Below are 23773 nucleotides of genomic sequence, written 5' to 3'. Positions count from 1 at the left end.
GGACTTTCAGAGACAATTTCTGTGTATAATTTCTTGCTATACTTTTCTTTACAATTTATTTTTTTTATTTTTTAAATCAAACCACTTATCATTGTAAGAAAAAAACATGAAAACAAATATCATGAGACTGTTGCCTCTGCACTATAAACCACCGTGCCTAAGACATAATGAAATGGATGCAATGAAAGCAGCCGCCTCCACTCCTCCTCCATTGTTCCTCTGGACTGTTTATGACAAAAGACACAAAGCGACACACGTTATCCTGTAAATTCACTACATTTATTATACATTCATTGCAAAAAATAAAATTGTTTACTACAGGCTCTAGTCGTTATTAATAATGCTGCGCAGAAAACCCTACAAAATATTACATTTTTTTTCTTCTTCAACATTGATAAGTCAAATGCAATAAATAGAGGCAAGAAATCCTACATTCTCTGGATACATATTCACTTGAGTATCGGCTAAGAAGCAGTTAAGTATTTTCCCGCTTTGTCGCACTGTCCCCAATTCCCAGTTAATCATCCTTAATCGGCTCAGTACTCCTCACAATACAGTCCGTGCTGCTTAACCCTTGCATGCCGGTTACTACTACTCAGTGAGGATTTTGCCATGCTGGATAGTGGCTTTTCTCCTCCACAGTCTTGACATTCATGGTTATATTTTATGGTCTTTTGTATTTTACGCTATCTGTACCTATAACCTATAGGAGACCTTTTATAGCTGCCATTTGTGTGTTCACATTGATCATTAGATGCATTTTATGCCTTCAAAAATTGGACTTTAACGAAAGCATTAAATAAGTATCCATACTTGGATTGTAGTCATGTTCAATCCCTACATTGCTAATAGGACAGCCTGTCCTCATGAATACATTTCGAGCAGTCTCATTCTCAGTGTGTTGCTCTTTAAAGAGGGACCTGTTACTTTCCATAAATATGTAATTGGTATTCCTGCTGTAATTGCCGCTGTTCTCCTGAATTCGGCGCTGTTTTCCTTTTGTGCCTCTCCATTCCGGAGATATGGCTCTGTTTCCCCTGTATGGAAAGCTAGTCTTGTTATCCAAGTGGGCATGGCCATCAATTCATCTCTGTGGGTATTCCCATGATGGACACTCCCAGCTGGCTAAAAAGATTTGATTTCTATTCTGAAACAGAGAGCCATATCTCAGGAATGGAAAGGCGCAGGAACAAAAGAAAAACGATATCAAATTTGGGAAAACAGCAGGCTTTACATTAAGCTAAAAAAATTTTACATAATTTTGAATAGTGCGTGTCTGGGTTTGGAAGGAAACTCTGCAGTTATCCTGTGCTGGTGCATGGACAGAAGAAATCACTCCGCCCTACTGCGCAGGTTAAAGGCTGCTTTACATGCAGTGACATCGCTAGCGATGTCGCTCGTAAAAGCACCCGCCCCCGTCGTTTGTGCGTCACTGGCAAATTGCTGCCCGTGGCACACAATATCGTTAGTCCCCGTCACACATACTTACCTGCCTAGCGACCGTCGCTCTGGCCGGCGAACAGCCTCTTTTCTAAGGGGGCGGTTCGTGCGGCGTCACAGCGACGTCACACGGCAGGCAGCCAATAGTAGCGGAGGGGCGGAGAGCAGCCAAAGGAAAGACATGCCCACCTCGTTGCTGGAGGACGCAGGTACGGTGTTGTTCGTCGTTCCTTGGGTGTCACACATAGCGATGTATGCTGCCTCAGGAACGACAAACAACCTGCGTCCTGCACCAGCAACGATATTTGGGATTTGAACAACCTGTCAACGATCAACGATGTGGTGAGTATTTTTGATCGTGGTGATCTCTCATGCTTTCATGGTAGTTGTGACCCTCACAACTCCCCCAGTGGAGTGTCTTCTGTGCTATTTTATTCTGGTCCATCTGCGCCTTTGTGTCTTCCAGAAATAATTTTGACTTTTGAATCCTGACAGTAAGCGGTGCATTCACTTTCAGGATTCTCTGATATTGTCTGTGAGATCGGGCACTCATGTGAATGCAAAAATGCAATTTGCATAATTGCTGTTATGTGAGGACTAGACGTGCTCACCCTCGTTCAATAGAAGGGCACTAAGAGACAAAGCAGGTCTAGTCTGAATATGACGCTGCCATGGGCAATAGTGGACAATCCAGACAGTGAGCGGTGCATTCGCATTCAGGAGTCTCTGCTATTGCCTGTGAAATCGGGCAGTCATGTAACCGCAAGAGTACAATTTACATACTTGCAGTCATGTAATGACTAGACGTGCTCACCCTCGCTCAATAGAAGGGCACTAAGAGAGAAAGCAAGTCTAATCTGAATATGACTCTCATGTACAATCCAGACAGTGAGTGGTACACTCGCTTTCAGAACTGTCTGATATTACCTGTGAGAATGGGTAGTACAGCAACACAAGTATGTAATTTGCTTACTTGCAGTCATGTGAGGACTAGACGTGCTCACCCACGCTCAATAGAAGGGCACTAAGCAAGAGAAAGCAAGTCTAGTCTGAATATGACGCTCTCATAGGCAATACTGGACAATCCTGGCAGCGAACGCACCATATACTATCGGGATTCCGAAGTCTACAGTCACATAAAAGCGATTTGTAGACTTTCACTCCAAACCTGGACAACCCCTTTTAATACAAGACAGATGTGGAATTTTCCAGATATATCATAAATTATGTTTCTCTGCTGCCTATGTGAATTAATGATAGTAGATCATAGACCTTAGAGGGGCACATAGCAGATAAGGACAGGTGGCTTCACTCGATAAGAATGAGAACTGTCTGCTTATAGATGACATCATTTTATGTTCAAGGGTTAACTTATTTTGTTATTATGCAATATATAAAATATACCTATAATAAAAGTAAGGAAATAAATGACTATAGGGGTTTTTTTTAAATTTGATGCCTTCTCATATCTTTGCCTAGTGCATTAATACCCATTACAAAGACTGATTTGCAAACTATGTATTATCTGTGTAACAAATGATACATATCATTGTACAGTACTACATTATTCTGATAAGCTAAGTTTGTCATAAGAGGCTCAAGTAACCATAAAATCTCATTTAAGAAAAGTTAAATTGTGTCTGAGGAGCCGCTCTTCATCTGGCATCATAGATGTGATGTATTTACTGAGTTGTTGGGGATGATGGAGCCTTACAAGCGGTCGTTAAACTATGTTCACCAATGTCTAACCCATAGACTGGGGCCCCGTTCAGAATTTGAAGAATCCACCTCTTAGAGTTCTTCATCACAGTTGCTTGCTCAGTTTTCGCACCTGCCTTTCCCTGGCTTCAAATGCCACCTTGGTGTCCATTAATTCGTTGACCGAGCGTTTCACCTCTCCCAGGTCTCGTTCTGCCTGGGAAAATCGTTCTACGAGGTCTCGGTTCTCATTCCTGAGGTCTTCGCATAGTTGTCTCACGTCGTCGCTCTGTTTTTGGCAACGTGCCCTCAGCGCCTCCGCCTCGCTTAAAAGGGCCTCAACAGTGCGGACCACTCCTTCCAGTTGTTCACGAGACATATCTGCAATGAGAGGCAATAGTCTTTAAACCGCAATAACTGAAGACATGATAAACCTCTACAACTACTAAAGAGCATAGTAGTTGTAATTTCCCCAAGTGACCTAAAATCGGAATAATGCCTTGTATGTATAGAGAGTAGAATCAGATTTCAAAAACCTAGCTAATAAAGGAGCAGAAGATGAAGAAATTAAATTTTTAAGACCTTCCAAGACTACTTGAGCAAAGAAAAAATCAAGATTAATCAGAGACAGACTAGATACAAAGGATGAATTCAGTAATAACCTCGTTGGAAACAATGACGACGTTACACAATGGATTCGGGGCTGGCAGGCAGTCGCACACAGATCATCCGATCAGCTCAGAGCCGGATCCACACACTGCTGACTACAGAGAAAAGGTAAAGCTGCTTTGGCAGCGGTCACATTACTCCATGTTCCATCCCACACTACAATATCAACTTCATTTTTCTAAGAATAAATGTAGATTAAATGGACTTTCCATTTTGGGGACTGTTGGTTAGAACATATACCGCGTCACTTTTTGCCACAGTATATGAATGAGTTAAAGGGAACCTGTCACCACTTTTTTAGGCTATAAGCTGCGGCCACCACCACCGGGCTCTTATATACAGCATTCTAACATGCTGCATATAAGAGCCCAGGCCGGGGGTATAACATAAAAAACACTTTATAATACTTACCTAACGGTCGTGCGGTGGGCCTTATGGGCGTCTTCGTTGTCCGGTGCCGGCGCTGCCTCTTTTGGCCATCTTTGTTCTCCTTCTCTACCCGCGGTGCATGACGGGTCCGACGTCATCCACACTCGCCGGCATTCAGGTCCTGAGCAGGCGCACTTTGATCTGCCCTGAGAAGGGCAGATCAAAGTATTGTAGTGCGCCTGTGCAGGACCGGCGAGTGTCTATGATGTAGCCGCGTAATGCACCCAGGCTTCAGAAAGGGGACGAAGATGGCCGACAGAGGAGGCGCCGACCCTGGAGAACGGAGACGCCCATTAGGCCCACCGCACGACCGTTAGGTAAGTATTATAAAGTGTTTTTTATGTTATACCTCTGGCCTGGGCTCTTATATACAGCATTCTAACATGCTATATATAAGAGCCCGGTGGTGGTGACCGCAGCTTATAGGCCAAAAAAGTTGTGACAGGTTCCCTTTAAAGGGACTCTGTCAGCACTGGATGACTGTTCAAACCAAATACAGGCACTCGATGAGTCATGGCGGGCCAAACGTTTTAAATACTCCTTCAAACCTACTTGTTTTCCATCTATCTCCGCTCTTCTATGGCTCTATGAAGCTAGAGCTGTCCATAGAGGTGAGGGGAGGGAGATAGAGGGAAAACAAACAAGTTATATGGTATATCTAAAGTATTTTAAAGGGAGAGCCCATCAGTTGGTATGTCATAAATATCTGACGAGAGAGTTTGTAAATAACAATGAGCAAACTCGACCGGTAAAGTTTGTGGTTCGTACCTGACACAGGGTGTCTGGGGTTCAAACTCGAACATGGGCTTTCTTTTAGTCTGTGTCCAAGTTCAGAGTTCTGGTGCTGTTCTTATGCTGATCAAGTTTATTGCAAGGCGGCAGCCTTTCAATCAACAAACTTTATTCCATGAAGAAGATGGCTGTACGCCGCTGTAAACAATATCCATAATTTTAAAAAAAGAATAATGTGGGATCCTCCTGCCTAATTGTGATAACCAGCACAGGTAAAGCAGACAGCTATGGGCTGCAATCCTTAGCTGTTAGCTTTACTTCGGCTGGTTGTCACAAACAGAGAGAATCACACAATGTTTTTTCAAATAATTGATTTTAAAAAAAACAGCATGGGGTCCCCCCTTAGTTTTGATAACCAGACAAGGTAAAGCAGACAGCTGTGGGCTGGTATTATCAGACTGGGAGGGCCCATTTTTCCCAGCCTAAAAATAGCAGCCCGCAGCCGCCCCAAAAGTGAAGGATCCATTAGATGCCCTAATTCTGTCTCTTTGCCTGGTTCTTCCAGATTGCCTGGTGTGGTGATATTGGAGTAATGCTTTTGGGGTTCATGTCAGCTGTGAATTAACAGCTGTCATTACGGCCAGGGGTTGGTAATGGAGAGGCATCTATCAGACACCCCCATTACTAACTCAGCAAGTTGATGCGCCTCTTCTGGGGTGGTTGCGGGCTACCATTTTTAGGCTGGGAAGGGCCAAATAACCATGGGCCTTCCCAGCCTGATAATACCAGCCTCCAGCTGTCTGCTTTACCTTGGCTGGTTATCAAAAATACGCAGAACCCCCATGCTGTTTTTTCTTGTTATTTTTGTTTTTTTATAAATTATTTGAATAATTTTAAAAAATGGCATGGGTCCTCTCTATTTTTGATAATAAGGCAAGGTACAGCTCACAGCCAAGGTTTGCAGCCCACAGTTGTCTGCTCTACCTGCGCTGGTAATCATAAATAGGGGGACCCCATGTCTTTTTTATTTTAATTTCTTTATCCACATATGTTTGCAGGGCAATTGTATAGCTCTTACCCACAGTTTTCTTCCTTCTGCAGTCCCCTAGCCCTTAGACCGGAGTCACACTTGCGAGTGCTTCGTGTGTAACTCGCATGAGTCTCTTATTGTATCACCCGTCACGGGTGATTCAATGAGGCACTCGCAAGTGTGACTCCGGCCTAACGAAGACCCATTTTACAGCACCAAAGTTTGGTCCCCATTGACTTATATGTGGCCTGGGTTCAAGTCCAGGTCCCGAGATGAACTTTTAACTAAAGTTCCAGCGAACATGAGCTTCTCCACTGATCATTTCAAGCTGATTAATGACCACAGACCACATCAAAGTTGACTGTGCCAGTAAATAAAGAACCTAAGAAGACAAATCTGTGCAAATGTTTTTGTTCCAATAGTGTTTTATTAAAGGTTTTTTTATAAATATGGGGAAAAAAAGATATAAAAATGAATGGAAAGGTAAAATGTATGAGCGAGTGAAACTAAGGTTAAAAAAGGATAAATGGGATAGGCAAAGGATTGACAAAGCATATGATACAAAATATTAAAACAATGTATACTCCCTTTAGATTGAACCCCTGAAAAAATACTTCCACTCCCCTCACCCCCCCACCCACCCAATGTGTCTGGGTATTGTTAATAAGGAAATCTTGTATGGATAAGGTGACGCAGGGTTTATAGTGGCTCCCGTGTATAACTTGCAACTGAGGATTGTTTACATCTTCAATTTTATTACTACGTTCCAGGATGCAATATGTCTCGGGGAGCCACTGGAGGGTCATTTAATCCTAATGATAAGTTTTAATGCTTTTTTACTGCCGCCAATCTAATTTTTCTTAATGTAAATGTTCTGTGTTTGTTTTGTGCTGAATATTAAATTTATAAATCTCAATAAAAATTGGTTAAAAAAACCGTAAATATGCAAAACATGATATTATACTTGAATTATCTAACATTTCAATTATCTGGGGGGGGGGGGGGGGGAAACATTTACTGGGATAAATGAGAAAACGTGTTCTTTATATGGAAGGAATATATTGAAATTAAAAATTCTTATCTAAGCATGCCTATTTGTAAATAGGTTGAAATTATTTTCACTAATGGATAATTGTGCAAAATTTTTCATTAAACCAAATTGCAAAAAATGAACTTTCAGCCTGAAATATATGCATTTAAGCGAAAAACAAAGTGGACAACCCCTTTAAGGCAATCAAAATTCTATCCTGAAGGATTTTTTTTTTCCTTGTAATTGACTTTTTCTTTACTTTTTCTTTTTTTTTTCTTATTTTTATCAGTGTTTTGGATCAATCATTCCAACATCCATTTTTCTCATGGAAAAAAAAAACATTGGTCGATGTTATTTAAACCTTCTCTTATCAACTTCTCAGTGAAAAACAGACGGCGCTTGGAAGACACACAGATGGCATTTGGATGACACACAGATGGCATCCGAAAGCTATTTGTCTTTTTTGTTTGAGCCGCAAATTGGATCACAAATGGACACGTGCACATGCCCATAGACTATAATGGACGCAAGTTGAAAAACACAGAACACGTACAAGAGTATCGGATATCTAAATGGTTCCACATGCGCACAACATTTCTGGAAAAATACCAATGCCAAAGGCTTTTTTTTTCTCGCCTGTACTCTATCTGATCCTGTTTTGTATAAAAAGATATATAGACATCAGAGCTACAATGTAAATGATGGTTGTTAAAATCAATAGGGAATATATAGATGGTGAATATCAGGTGTAGGTAGTACTGAAGTAGCATTCACATCCACACCTCTGTGCCTAGAGGTTACACTTCTGAACTTTTTAATAATTTTAAAGAGGATATCTACTACTTTTCCATTGGGCTATCTTTAGGATAGGTCATCAATGTCTGATTGGCCGGGGTACGACACCCCGCACCCCCACCGATCAGCTGTTCCTGGACCCGGCGGCGGCAGCAGGAAATGCTCAGTTCTGAAGCTGCTCAGTCTTCTGCAGTCGGGTCCTACACATCCGTATCCTATTGATTAGAATAGGAGGTGGATGTGTACTATCCAGCTGAGGCCACTATCAGAAGAGGTAGCAGCATCGGAACTGAGCATTTCCTGCTGCCACCGCTGGGACAGACTAACTGATCGGTGGTGGTATGGGGTGTCAGACACCGGTTGATCAGATATTGATGATCTATCCAAAAAATCGCCCATCAATGTAAAAGCATTGGACAAACTCTTTAACGCTACAGTATTAGGCTTCTTTCACATGTCCGTGAAAATCACGCACGTTTTTCACGGACGTGTCAAAGGTGCGTATTGTCCTCCGTGTGCCGTGTTTATGGCATACGCATGTTCTCCGTGTGTTATCCGTAATAACACACAGAGAACGGGAACTTTCTGCTCACTTGTCCCAATCACTGCTGTCCGTGGTGCTGATCTTCGGTCTCTGGTCCTGCCGATTCCCCGCTGCTGCTGCATCCGGCCCGCAGTGGAGTGAATATTCATGAGCATAATGAGCGGGCGTCGGAAGCAAGTGATAGCAGCGGCAGAGACTGCAGCGCTGGAGAGGGTGAGTATAGAAATTCTTTTTTTTTCACTGACACGTGTGTTTTCTCTGGTGCGTGTCACATGGATCACATCCGTGCGGTCTGTATACGGTCTGTGTGACACCCGTGATGCCGGAGTAAAACGGACATATCTATGTGTGGAGCACACGGCCACAGATACACACAGTCCATGGCAAAACACGCACGTGTGCGCAGACCCATTGTTTTTAATGGGTCTACGTTGGCCCGTGTCTCCGGCACGTGAGGAAACGGACCAAACACGTACCGGAGACACGGACGTGTGAATGGAGCCTTAGACTGTTTATCTGTTGTGGAATGGTTGTCCTCAATTTAACCTAATTTGTACAATGTCTATTCATGAAGAAGTGCTCAAAATGCAAAAGTAATATGACATGCAATGAATATATGTACAACCTGGGTAAGCTGGACAGAGACGCCCAATTTTACTAACCTGGTGGCAAAACTATCAGAACTATAATTTCATCACTTGTATCTAATGTAATATTTCTGCAGTTTTGTCCTCCAAGTCAACATCTAGAAGAAGTAAAGCTCATACCTGACAAGGAAAAAACAACAAAGTAATCCAAATGTGGTCACCTGAAAAATGTATATAATACCTACAAAGATTTAGGGGTCCCACAAAGACATATTATTATATATTTATTATGCTTTGCTTATATCACCTAGTACTTTATCATCACTATCCCCATTGAGCTTCACAATATAAGTTCACCATCAGTTTGTCTTTGGATTGTGGAAGCAAATACGGAAACCCATGCAAATTTTAACCTTTGAGCGACCGTGCTACCCCAATACAAAATACACCGACTTTGTTTATAGTTCAAAAAATTAATAAAACGTATACAAGAAAATATATATTGAAGAAAGTACTTTATGAAGTTTATCATCACCATCCCCATTGGTACTCACAATATAAATTCCCTATCAGTTTGTCTTCGGATTGTGGAAGGAATCCAGAGAACCGGGAGGAAACTCACTAGTTCTAACCTCTGAGCCACTGTGCTACCCTAATGCAAAATACATCGGCTTTGTTCATAGTTCAAAAAATTCACTAAAGCATATACAAAAAAAATTATATATATTGAAGAAAATATTAGTCATGATGGCAACTAAACATGTCAGTTTCTGGTTACATATCAATAGTTGTGAATTATAATTTTTGTGTTGAAATACAATACATGTATACCTATTATACCTATTGGTACCTCAACATGAAAGTGCTAGTATATTTCGTTAAGTAAACTAGAATCAAAATGTTGCAATGATGCATACAGACCTGGATGCAGTACATAACTAGACATAGCACATAATTGCCCAATGTGCGTCTTATTGTTCCTTCTTCCACAGATGCTGTTGATAGAGCCCTTGAAGAAGCGATAGTGAAACGTGCGTTGGGGAGATCCTGGCCTGTATGCATTCTAGCACTATTATAGTAATATGTATGTTTGCTGCTATTATACTGCATATATCTAGCTTAGTTAACTCAACTCTATCCTCTAGTGCTTTACTATTTAAGTACTAATATGAATGAAAGCTTTTTTAATATAACAATAGTCATCAATTATTATTTTTTTTATGTGACCATAGACTGTCACATAAATGGTTTGTATGATGACTAATATCCTGCTCAAAATAATATATTTTTAATGTGAGCTTTAATTTTAGGATAAGTAAAGCCAATCTATTTTGCATTTTGTTTGGTGTGGAACCCCTAGTTTTTTTGTAGGTATTATAATAACTACAACAGCTTGACCAAATAAAGTACAGTTTGGTTTGCATATTTTCTATTGTTATCTATGAGAATGCAGCACTATATTCTTTGCCATTCCCCATTATACCAGGATACCATTCAATGATTAATTTGGAATCTGTGGTTAAGGACAAAGCATCTCCTCTTAGAAGAAAAGGAGAAATGGGAGAAGCCTTGCAGGTGGCGCACCGGATTACAAGGGCTACTCAAAAAGTATGGGGTGAAATAAAAAAATAAATAAAAGTGAAATGGCGCTCACCGTAGAAGCGACTGCTTTGCTTCAAGTAGACTTTGAGTTGAGTTAAAGGTTCCAGTGTTCCTGTAGTTTGTGGTCAATTTATATTTCTTCTTCCTCCCCTTATTGCGCTATTTTCTTGTAATTTCTTGTAAGCCTTCCTCCACGTTTGTGGTGGTCACTCCTCCCACATCGTTCAGTTACTAGTCTCCTCTGTGTCCGCCAGGTCTCTGTCACTTTGACCGTTACCTTATTCTTCCTTTTGTGTCTCTGCCCTTTGTCACTCTCATTCTCTCTCCTTTTGTGATAATCTTTCTGTTTAATCCCTTTCTTCTCATCCCCCCCCTCAATCCTTGCAGATCCCCAGCTGTTCCTTGCGTGGAGAAGATCGTCATACTGATCCTGCTCACGCCATCTTGTGCTTGCTACTTGGTTTTCTATCTCCTTATGTGTTCAGAGGTTTATTCTTCAGCTCCTTCTCTGCTATACACAACTTTGTCACATATTCTTATTATTGGTTGTAGGTGAAAATAGCTGGAAACGGGCGGACATACAAGTGCATCTCAAAAAGGGAAACACATACTATATATTATATAGAGTTATTACACACAGAGTGATCTATTCCTACACAGTGTGTCCACCCATATCCTGTTCACCTCCATTAACGTGAGAACGGCGGCAGCTATAGGCATAGAAGTGGTGTCTAGGTATAGTAAAGTAGCCATGCGCTACGCAATGAAACCACCTATAGCACCACCTGGTGGAAAACAACGGAGTTAGCATTTTTATCTCGAAACCGGAACGAGATAGAGGAAAAAAAGGGAATTACAAAGTTCTAGGGCATCATCAATTCAATACGAATCGACACCTTGCATACAGAAATGCTATGATTAAAACGTGTAAAACTCACAAGGCTGCGGACGTGAAGCGATACCTCATGGAGACCTTCCTACAAGTCATTGGGTATGGTGGCTGTGTGGAGTGGCCTTCACGCTCACCTGACCTGACCCCATTGGACTTCTTTCTGTGAGGTCACATCAAACAGCAGGTGTATGCGACCCCTCCACCAACATTGCAGGAGCTACGACGACGTATCACAGATGCTTGTGCAAACGTGTCACCTACCATATTGCACAATGTGCAGCAAGATACAGTATGCTGTGCAGAGTCCAGATGTGCATTGCAGCTGACGGGGGCCACTTTGAGCATCAAAGTTAAATGAGTGCCATATGCGTGACCAGCATTCAATGTATTGGGGGGGTCATGGGTTTCATATCATAGTATTTCTGTATGCAAGGTGTCGATTCGTATTGAATTGATGATGCCCTACAATTTTGTAATTCACTTTTTTTCTCTATCTCGGTACGTTTTCGAGATAAAAATGCTAACTCCGTTGTTTTCCACCAGGCGGCGCAATAGGTGGTTTCATTGCGTAGCGCATGGCTACTTTACTATACCTAGACACCACTTCTATGCCTATAGCTGCCGCCGTTCTCAAGTTAGTGGCGGTGGACAGGATATGGGTGGACACACTGTATATTATATAGAGTCATTACACACAGAGGGATCTATTCCTATATATTATATAGAGTCATTACACACAGAGGGATACATTTCAAGTGTTTATTTCTGTTAATATTGGTGTTGCTTACAGCCCATGAAAACCCAAAAGTCATTATCTCAGAAAATTAGAATATTACATGAGACTAATTGAAAAAATTATTTTAAACTCAGAAATGTTGGCGCCTACTGAAAGGTCTGTACAGTAAATGCCTCAATACTTGGTTGGGGTTCCTTTAGCATGAATTACTGCATCAGTGCGGCGTGGCATGAAGGCGATCAGCCTGTGGCACTGCTGAGGTGTTATGGAATCCCAGGTTGGTTTGATAGCAGCCTTCAGCTCGTCTGCATTGTTGGGTCTGGTGTCTCTCATCTTCCTCTTGACAATACCCCATAGATTTCCTATGGGGTTTAGGTTAGGCAAGTTTTTTTGGCCAAGGAAGCAGGGCTGGCATCAGCACCTGGCATACCCAGTTAAATGCCTTGGGGCTCTGGACAACTGGGGGGTCCACTCACCGTCTTCAGTCCTGCGGGCCCCGGGCTGGGTTCCGGGGACTGCAGTGCTTGTGCTGGCATCCGCACTATCCTAGATAGTGTGGTTGCTGGCCCTTTAATCCATACTGGCACACAGCATTCAATGCTGAATGCGCCGTGCTCCTCCTGCATTGAAGTTCATCTCTTGGCGGAGCTACCGTGCGATGTGCTCCAGTCCCACAGACGAAGAGGAGCGGAGTATGGGTACCCCTCCTTAGCTGTATGTTCCACACACCTCTGATCTGTATGGGGCCCCTCTCCATCTGAGCTGTATGTTCCACCCCCCTGATCTGTATGTGCCCCCATTCCTGAGCTGTATTGGCCCCCCTCCCGAGCTGTGTGGGCCCTCTCAGAGCAGTAGGTGCTCCCCTTGGTCTGTATGGGACCCCAGAGCCGTATGTGCTGCAACCCCAGAGTCGTATGCGCTTCCACCCCGATTCCAAATCGCCATGTATGCTACTTTCTTTCGCATAGTCACGGCGTTGGTCGACGTTTTTTGTCACACAGTGGAAACATATGCTTTAATTGCATGCAACATGTAAAATAGTGTATGCTGCAAGAAAAAAAGAGAGCAACACAACAGAAAAGTGCGCCCTGCTATGTATACAGCTATACACTGTATCTGTTTATTGTTTGCTTTTTTTGTGTTTGTCTAACAATAGAGGTCTGTGGCATCAGGATATGATTGTACAGAAATCCTGTTTGTCACAAGCTTGGTTAAAATGTGCATCCACCACTGAGGGGCGCTAACTGCATATGGATAATATTACATTGAGTTGTTCAGGTCTAGATTTAGTGAGTGCCCTCTAGTGGACACTGTGAGAAAGAGCTGTGATATGAGTCATTTTTTTTTTACTATTAATGCGTTTTTTACCGCGGAAACGCTGCGTTTTGAACCGCAGCGTTTCAGTGGCAAATTGCATGCGTTCAGCTTTCCCAGCAAAGTGTATGGGAAAGCTGAAAAATCAGTGCACATGCTGCGTTTCTTTCCGCAGCGTTTTGGATGCCAAAAATCGGTGCGGAAAGAAAAGCAGCATGTCACTTCTTTTGTGCGTTGTGGCTGCGTTCTCTCCCCCATTGAAATCAATGATGTGGGGTCAGAACGCAGCTACACCGCATGGACCTGCTTTTTTGTTGCGGTCCGCGGCCTTTGTCGGCACGCCAGAACGCAGGCATTTACCTGGAAGTGAGGTCAAGAGGCTTCCTGTTGACCTCACTTCCTGGCAAAGCCCCCGGTGTCGCCAAAGTGCCCGCCCTGACCCCCGACCCCCCTCCCGAAAATCCAACATGGCCGTGCGCACAGTAGCGCACCGGCCGCCCTGCTCCTATGATTTCTGTCGCATGTGCAATAACACATGCGACAGAAAACTGTTCCCCAGGCCCTGTCCGTTCACCCCCTATTCCCCCCGGTGTCATACATACCTGTCCGGTCGCAGCGCTGATCCCCCGCGGCCCCCTCCTCCTTCAGTGCACGCTGGCCAGTCACATGAGCAGAGCAGCTGACAGCCAGCACTGTGTTCAGAGAGCTGTGCTGGCTGCTCGCACTCTGCAGCTGTGACCCGGGGAGAGTGGGTGCAGATTTTTGGCACCCACTCTCCTCAAATGGAGGGTCTGCCCTCCTAGAAAATGGGGGATACGTTTCCTGAACGTGCCCCCATATTCTAGAAGGTCCAGAGGCGACGTGGGACATCCATATGGATTTCTGCGGACCCATTTTTTTTTATTAAATTGGAGAACAAGGGAATGATTTGGGGAGTGTTTTTTCTAATAAAACATTTTTTGTTGTCTTTTTTTGCTTTTGTTTACTGTCAATTAGTTATGTCGGGTGTCTGATAGACGCCGTGACATCACTAATTGCTGGGCTTGATGCCAGGTGACATTACACATCTGGTATCAACCCCATTTATTACCCCGTTAGCCAACGCACCATGGCGCGGGATGAGTTGGGGCGAAGCGCCAGGATTGGCGCATCTAATGGATGCGCCACTTCTGGGGCGGCTGCGGCCTGCTATTTTTAGGCTGGGAAGAGTCCAATAACCATGGCTCTTCCCACCCTGAGAATACCAGACCCCAGCTGTCAGCTTCACCTTGGCTGGTGATCTAATTTGGGGGGACCCCACGTTATTTTTTTTTTTATTCTTTATTTATAAATAAAAAAAAAAACATGGGGAGCCCTCCAAATTGATCACCAGCCAAGATGAAGCTGCCAGCTGTGGTTTGCAGGCTACAGCTGTCTGCTTTACCCTGACTGGCTATCAAAAATAGGGGGGACCCCACGCCATTTTTTTCATTTTTTTATTTTTTTTTTTTATTGGATAAATACTAAGCTAGGCACCCTTTAGTGCCACATGAAAGGTACTAAAGGTGCCAGCTTAGAATATGCAGGCGGGGGTAGGACGTTCTATATATTTGACATCCCTTCATCCATTGACGCTTTTTAGGCTGTGTGTCCACAATCAGGGTTTGCAGCGTTATGGGCGCTGAGTGTTTTCCCTGCGTCCATAACGCTGCGTTGTGCAGTAGAAGCACAGTGGAAGGATTTTTGGAGATCCCATGCCCACTGTGCTTCTTTTCTCCGCAGCATAAACTGACCGGTAGCGTGGCTTCCCGAGCCTCAGCATGTCAATTTATGCTGCGGAGACGAGAGTGTTCTCTGCAGGTAGCATAGAGCTCCACAGCAGCCTGAACCCAAATCGTGGGCATGGGCAGCTGCAGGAAGGCTGACACTGTACTAGACGCCGTGTCGCTGGATCATGGCCACATAGCCTTAGGCCCCTTTCACACGTCAGTGATTCTGGTACGTTTGTGCTTTTTTTTAAACGTACCAGGATCACTGACATACGCAGACCCATTATAATGAATGGGTCTGCTCACACGTCAGTGATTTTTCACTGCACGTGTCTCCATGCGGCGTACCCGCGTGTGCGTGATTGCCGCACGGAGACATGTCCATTTTTTTCTGGCATCACTGATGTCCCACGGACCACGCAGTGGTGTGATCCGTGAAACACGTGCCAGAAAAAAACGTGCTTTTAAAATAAAAAACATTTTAACTCACCCGGCGTCTAGCTATGTCCTCTGCAGCCCGTGCAGCTTGCTGCTTCTGAGCCGGCTCATTATTGTCGCGCATATTCATGATGCACGACACAGCCGACCCGGAAGCAGCTGCTGCGGGGGTCAGCGCCGGCCGGATGCTGCACCGCGGGAGCGATCAGCACCATGGAGAGCGGGTGCAGGTGAGTTAATCTCTAAGTGCAATCACGGGCCACGGAGAACGGAGCCCGGATTGCACTTAGACAACCCACGTGTGCCGTGATTCACGGCACACGGAGGGACATGTGCGTGTTTTACACGCCAGTGAAAAACGTCAGTGTTTTTCACTGACGTGTGAAGCGGGCCTAAAAGTGAGAATATTGTTGCTACAGCAACATTTTGGGTGAAGTAGCTGTGGATTCAAAATGCTTAATATACTCCTGAATAAAAATCCTTGATGGGTGCAGATTCCAAAATGGGGTCACTTGTGGGGGTTTTCTGACGTATAGGTACCTAAGGGGCTTGGTGCGCGAAGTTTATTTCAACTTTTCCAAAATTCAAATGGTGCTCCTTCCATTCCAAGCCCTCCCATTTATCCAAACAGAATGTGGAGAAGGAAATGACATCACAGGTTTTTTTTTCCAAAGGTCTGTGTTCAACCAACTTTATTATCACTGACAAGTCTTAAAAAACGCACCTAAAAAAACGCATGAAAAACGCATGAAAAACGCATGAAAAACGCATGCGTTTTCGATGCGTTGTTTCTCAAAAAGCATTGTTTACAATTCTCCCCTCTGCCAGAGGGTGCGTTTTTTTCCGCGCGGGAAAAAAAAGCAACGTGTGCACATACCCTTAAAACAATGTTATAAGGAAAATTGAAAAATGTCTTTGGCATTTAAAGACTTTATCCAATTTGAAAGTACGGCCATCTCACCATTAACAGTGACAGGATTGAGGGAGAGAGACTGGCTGGATTCTCGGATTCCTGGTACTAGTTGTAACGAAGTGGGTGTTTTTTTGTTTTTTTTATTTGCGTCTGTACACTAGAAACCGTGAAAATCCTGGCCAAGAAGAATAACCAAACTATGACCTAGAGCAAGGCGGTAAAGGGAAACTTTCATCTCCAAATATGCTATTTACGTGCAGACATGGTGGAAATCTGCAAATAAATTGTATTTAATTCATGTCTGGTTGGAGCAGCAAGAAAATTAAGTTCCTGTATAAATTCCTCAGAGGCTGCAGAGAGAAAATAGTTATACTTTCTTTCTGCAGCCACTGCTCCAATCAACCAATGTGATTAACGGCTATTTTACTGCATGTAAACCCTATATCTGCAAAAAAATTCTTTAATGTCGGGATCACAGACAAGAGAATACATCACAATAAACATTATATATATATATATTTTTTTTAATAAGTTAAGTACTGAAAATATTAATGTAGCATTTACATAAAATATAATATAAAATGTAATATACAGTACCGTATTGCACAGCAGATAGAAAAACATAGGAAGCAGTGATGTTTACGGCTTTGTATAATGTTGTAGTGTATCTTGTATTGGTCTCAAGCTGCAGCCTATATTCCAATCTAGAATTCTGTAAACTGTCTCATTGAATAACATGGGTCTCGGTGCAATCTCTTTTCTTCTGGTATTGCTCTTGTATGAGTTATACGCTAGTGTGAGCGAACTGTTGGGCCACGTTCACACGTTGAGTATTTGGTGAGGTTTTTTAGCTCAGTATTTATAGCCAAAACCAGGAGTGGAACAATCAGAGGAAATGTATAATATAACCACGGGCACCACTTCTGTATTTATCACTCACTGCTGGTTTTGGCTACAAATACTGAGGTAAAAAGTTCACACAGTACTCAGGGTGTGCACGTGGCCTTAGCGCGGCTTTGCACGTTGCAACATTGCACGTGCGATGTTGGTGGGGTCAAATCGAAAGTGACGCACATCCGGCGTCACTTTCGACATCGTTGTGTGTAAATCATAGATGATACGATTAACGAGCGCAAAAGCGTCGTTATCGTATCATCGGTGCAGGCTCCAACTTTTTCATAATTACGCTGCCGCGACAGGTACGATACTGTTCCTCGTTCCTGCTGCAGCACACATCGCTGTATGTAAAGCCGCAGGAGTGAGGAACATCTCCTTACCTGCCGCCGGCGACTGTACGGAAGGAAGGAGGTGGGTGGGATGTTTACATCCTGCTCACCTCCGCCCCTCCGCTTCTATTGGCCGCCTGCCATGTGACGTCGCTATGACGCCGCATGACCCGCCCCCTTAGGAAGGAGGCGGGTCGCCGGCCAGAGCGACAGTCGCAGGGCAGGTGAGTGCATGTGAAGCTGGCATAGCGATAATTTTCGCTACGCCAGCTATCACAAGATATCGTACCTGCGACGGGGGCGGGGACTATCGCGTGCGACATCGCAGCATCGGCTTGCGATGTCGCAACGTGCAAAGCCCGCCTTAGTCTGTGTGCCCACAATATGTCTTAGGTGATTTTTTTTGCGCTGCATGTTTTCATTGTGTCTAAAATGCAGCATCGCAGACCATGTGCACACACTGAGTATTTGGTGAGGGGTTTTTTACCTCAGTATCTGTAAGGCCACGTGTGAACATTGAGTATTTGGTGAGTTTTTTACCTCAGTATTGATAAACCAAAACCAGGAGTAGGTGATAAATACATAAATCGTGCCTGGGTTTCTATTATGCTTTTCTTCTAATTGTTCCAATCTTGATTTTGGCTAAGAAATACTAAGGTAAAATACCGACCAAATATTGAACTTGTGACCGTGGCCTTACAGCTACTGAGACAAAACTCACCAAAAATTCATGGTGTGCCAATAGCCATACTGTGGTAACAAACTCAAATACTCAAGGTGTGCACGTGGCCTTACAGATACTGAGGTAAAATACTGACCAAATACTCAAGGTGTGCACACGGCCTTGCAGATAGGATTAGTGTGTGTGCTTGTGTGACGCCCTGGCCGGGCCAGGTAGTCACAGATAGGCCCTGCACTACACCAGTCCCCTAACAAGGTGACAGCAGCCAAACAATTAAACCCTAGTCACCCCCCTCAGTGCTTGATGGACACACCAGGGGGCGGAGCCAGGCAGTTGGGCACGCCCACCGAGGAGTTCGGATGGCCTGGGGCGGGAAAAGTAGTCAGAATAGTTTAGGAGGTGAAGTAAAGTGGAAGCAGGCCTGTGCATTTTTGTGCGTTTTTGGTTGCGTTTTGGTCACTGTGTTGTGCTGCGTTTTTCCAATGCATTGCATGGGTGATAAAACGCAGAAAAGAATTGACATGTTGCTTTTTTTTCACCTCAAAAAAACACAGCTAAAAAAAAAGCACTGCGGACAGCAAAAATTAAAACTCATAGACTTTGCTGGGGAAGAAAAGTCATGCAGTTTTCTGACCAAAAACGCACCCGAAAAATGCAGCGTGCGCACATAGCCTAATAGAAACACAGGCACAACTTCTGCATTTTTCACACACTCCTGGTTTTGGCTACAAATACTGAGGTAAAAAAGCTCACCAAGTGCTCAGTGTGTGCACGACTCCTTTCCATGTTCATACACAGTATTTGTAGAGGTTTTTTTGTACCTCAGTATTTGTAGGCCAAAAAGACTGACAGCGAGATTTAACTAGTTAACAGTGGCGGGCGAATCTCAGATCTTCCCGCCACTGTCAGAGGCACATACTGATCAGTTCAGCCAATGTGCAGGGAAAGATGCAGGCTCAGCAGGTGGGCCTGCATCAAAGGCAGGGACACGACCAGTACGGTATAGGTCGTGAAGGAAGTCACAATAAAGAATTTTTGCTATTAATTTGCTTTGATGGATTGAAAGACCTTTCTCATCATTTTGAACAAAACTGCTTGACACCTCACAAGCCTTATCTATATACAGTGGAGTGAATTGCTCAGGAACCCGATAGAAAAATATACATATATTTGATGGAAGAGCTGTATCCACAAATCTTGATATACTATTGCACTAGATAAAAGAAGAAACAGTCAGTAAGCAGCTTGCTTCGAGGCCTGCAGAACAAGTATAGTCTATTTTAACCTCCAGTAACCCTTGGGTCAAAGACATAAGAAATAAATAAAAAAAAAATGCAAAAATAAATTAAATATTTCTCTTTTCTGATATAGAAGCAACATATTCTGCAATGCTGTATGACTATAGGGGAGATTATATAAAAGTTGTACCAACCCTGACGAAGGACATAGGAAGCCGAAACACGTGTCGGGAATCGGCTGTGAGACCGCTTTTTATTACTGCACATGAGCAGGTAAATATATGTGGGTTATTCACTGTGCTACACTATACATCTAAGTGTGAATTATATGTTTTTACCACATTGACGGCATAGGCCCTGTTATCCCATTTAGTTACTGAATGGGATTGAACTATGAGCCTTTGGAGACCCGTGGTGGGCTGTACTGGTATGGTTCTTAAAATGATATACCAGTCATGTGGCACAGAGATTAGTTGCTTATGTGCAGGATTTTATATGTCACTATCGTAACCACTGCCGCAGTCCCGACCGATTATTTCTAATAACATCTGTATGGTGCAATTTTGCTTACCCCACTGGGAATTTGATTCTAATTTATACTAATAAAAATAAAATTTTGGATATTTGGCATCTGATCGTTTTCTGCTTGTTTCTTCCTAAGATTTTACACGATTTTTGCTTTTATTATGTAATCCTCACATGCCAATATTGTTGTATATGGTACATATGTATACTAGTTATGATGAATGGGCATTCACTGTTTATTTATTTTACCATATGAATGTGCTAGTCTTTCACCTGGATGCAGTGTGCGACTGGTGACCAGTGATTAGTTGTATACCAAGGTGCTGACTTAGCTTTCTAAATATTTAGTGGTCTATTTGTATGGTTGCTTAGTTTGCATATACTTAAGGGGGTTTTACACGCAGCGATATCGCTAGCGAGTGTACCCACCCCCGTCGTTTGTGCGTCACGGGCAAATCGCTGCCTGTGGCGCAAAATATCGTTAGGAGCCGTCCCATGGGACTTACCTGCCTAGCGACGTCGCTGTGACCAGCGAACTGCCTCCTTTCTAACGGGGCGGTTCGTGCGGCGTCACAGCAGCGTCACTAAGCGGCCGCCCAATAGAAGCGGAGGGGCAGAGATGAGCGGCCGTAACATCCCGCCCACCTCCTTCCTTCCTCATTGCCGGAGGACGCAGGTAAGCTGTAGTTCGTCGTTCCCGAGGTGTCACACATAGCGATGTGTGCTGCCTCGGGAACGACGAACAACCTGCGTCCTCAACAATCAACGATTTTTTTTTAAAATGAACGACGTGTCAACGATGGAAGATTTGGTGAGTATTTTCCATCATTAATGGTCGCTCGTTGGTGTCACACGCAACAACGTCGCTAATGATGCCGGATGTGCGTCACGGAATCCGTGACCCCAGCGATATATCATTAATACGTTGTTGCATGTAACAGGACCTTTACTCTGTAAAATCAATAGGTTTCAGAAGACAAACTGTATATATTATTAAAAAGGTATCTAAGACTTGATGAGGCTGGTGTATTTACTTTGAAAATCCACTACTGATTGGCTGTATAAGGGTATGAGCACACAACTTCTTTTCCAAGCATATTCTGCTCGAAAAACCACCTGAAAATCAGTAAGTAAACGCTTAAAAGAATGAACATATGCAATTCTTTGTTAAAAAAAGTTATTGCTGTTCATATATTTAGTCTTTTGAGCTTGTTTTAACCGCTTTTCCATAGACCCCAAGCAGATAGAAGAGGTGATCGGACCATTCTTCATGTATTTTCTGCTCGGAAGACACTCTGTATGTTATAAAAGAAGTCAGTGGGAAATATTAAAAGATGCCTGGAAGACAAAAGTGTAATTTTGAGTGTTTTGCCAGCAATTTCTTCATTGTAGAATGGAGTCAAAATAATATCTAGAAAATGGCAATAAATAAAGTGGCCCCAAAACAATGAAAAAATACACCAAAAGGTAAAAGATTTTCAAAAAGTGCTCAGAAATAAACCAAAAAAAATGTAATATGTATTTTAGGGGAAAAAATAAAAATAAAACGGTCTTTCCCCTCCTGAAATACTCAGCAGGTTCACCAGCCAGAAAAGACCTAACCTAATCTGAATATTAAGATGAGCATTTTAGGAGTCCAGCAAAGCCTGTACTCTTAAAATCTTCTTTGTAATAGCAGACAGGAAAACATTACAAAAGGATAATTTTGCCAGTCTGACATGGATTTCCATAGAAGATACATTTGTTATATAATTATAAATATTTGTCAAAGATCTCCTTTAAGAATAATCATTTAGAAAATATTGCGGCACACAAATATATGTCTACTCATTTATCGTGGTCTCATTGGTTTTGTCTTCTGCTTCTTGTAACAACAGCTATGGTGGCCAGAACGGCAGCAAAGATCCCTCCTCCAACAGCCGTGTACAGCGCAGCGTTCGCAACCTGAAACAAAGGAGAATTGATTTGTCTCTGCAAAATAAATTGCATTGTATTCGATAAAAGATTGTAAGGTAACTGCTTTGTACAGAAACAAGAAATTTAAAAAGGAAATTCTCAGTCCTAACTTAGCTTTATATAGGGTATGGTCCCTATAAAAAACGTTTTTAAAATTTGCCCTCATTCTGCACAAAGTGATGTTAATTAGCATGCTTGGTGCACCCTTGGTGTGACCAAAAACCTCAGTCCACTGTTCCGCCCACTATTTTAGCATGTCTCCTCCTTCCTCATGGGTGACTGACAGAACTGGCGGCAGAGAAAACTACGATAAGGGCTCTTGCGCACATTGCGTAATTCCATACATTTACGCTGCGTATTGCACTGCAGCGTAAATGCATGCGTCCTGCGTCCCCTGCACAATCTATGTAGCTTGTGCATGAGACGTGCGCACGTTGCTTTTATGAACGCAGCGATTTGGGTGCTAAAATTTTGACCCACATCCGTGCGTTCATAAAAGCAGCGTGTCAATTATTCCATGCGCTCTGGATGCAGCTTCCACTCTGTCTATGGTGGCGGCAGCAGCCATAGTGCATAAAATCGGCTTTTTTTTAACAAAAAACTGCATCCATTATGCAGTGTTTCTGCAGCGATTTGTGCTGTCAAATCGCTGCAGATTATTCAGCAGTTGAGCACATGAGACCTAAAGGCCCATTTACACACAACGATATTGCTAACGAGATATCCTCGGGGTTAGGGTGTTGGTGGCGCATATCCGGCCTCGTTAGCGATGTCGTTGTGTGTGACACCTTTTTGCGATCAGTAACGATCGCAAAAAGGTGTCAAATTGTTCGTCGTGTATACATTTTTAAAAAATCGTTCCTCGTTTGGAACGCATGTTGTTTGTCATTCCTGCGGCAGCACACATCGCTATCTGTGACACCGCAGGAACGAGGAACAACATCGTACCTGCGGCCGCCGGCAATGAGGAAGGAAGAAGGTGGGCGGATTGTCACGGCCGCTCATCTCCGCACCTCCACTTCTATTGGGCGGCCGCTTAGTGACGCCGAATGAACCTCCCCCTTAAAGGAGAGCTTGTTCGGCGGTCACAGCGACGTCATCGAACAGGTAATTGCATGTGACTCTGCCGTAGCGATATTGTTCTCTACGGCAGCGATAACCCTGTGACGCGCCACCGACATGGGCGGGTGCTATTGTGACGCCCTGGGCAAGCCAGGGGTCACAGGTCATCACACCACCACACCCTACACCCCAGTTAGGAACACCTAGGCTACCAAAAATCCTTGTTGCCTTCCTCCAGGGGCTGATGTTCACACCAGGGGGTGGGCCAGGCGGTTGGCTCCGCCCACCGGGGAGTACACAGCCCTGGAGGCGGGAAGAACCAGGCAGTTCAGAACAGTTAGGGAAGTGAAGGAGTAAACAGTAGAGTCGAGTGAGGGAAGTGAAGTGAAATGGAAGGAAGTAGTAGTGAAGCTAAGGAGAAAAGCTGAAGTGACAGTAGTAAAGCCTGAAGTTGGTCCGGGTGTGTGCCCCGGACTGTGATAGCAAG

At 43.6% G+C, this 23773-nt stretch overlaps 1 protein-coding gene across 3 annotated transcripts in view; it reads right to left on the bottom strand.

Moving 5' to 3' along the window:
* Positions 1-300: 300 nt before the first annotated feature.
* The window catches only part of LOC142255190 (phospholipase A and acyltransferase 2-like), a 43593-nt gene continuing 20120 nt past the window's right edge, over positions 301-23773 (bottom strand). Inside the window, exons 5-6 of one of the 3 annotated variants that reach the window (XM_075326684.1) lie at positions 22096-22212; positions 301-3519 (exon numbers count right to left, since the gene is read on the bottom strand). In XM_075326684.1, the coding sequence (XP_075182799.1) occupies positions 22111-22212 (102 nt within the window). In that variant the 3' untranslated portion in view covers positions 301-3519; positions 22096-22110. Of the gene's footprint in view, positions 3520-16276; positions 22213-23773 lie in introns of those variants that run through there. The other 2 variants (XM_075326683.1, XM_075326685.1) reach the window with 2 other exon arrangements.

This window comes from Anomaloglossus baeobatrachus, chromosome 10, assembly GCF_048569485.1.
Source record: "Anomaloglossus baeobatrachus isolate aAnoBae1 chromosome 10, aAnoBae1.hap1, whole genome shotgun sequence".
In the NCBI taxonomy this organism is placed as follows: domain Eukaryota; kingdom Metazoa; phylum Chordata; class Amphibia; order Anura; family Aromobatidae; genus Anomaloglossus; species Anomaloglossus baeobatrachus.
Note: the sequence above shows the minus strand (reverse complement) of the source record. Positions and strands in the feature narration are given on the sequence as shown.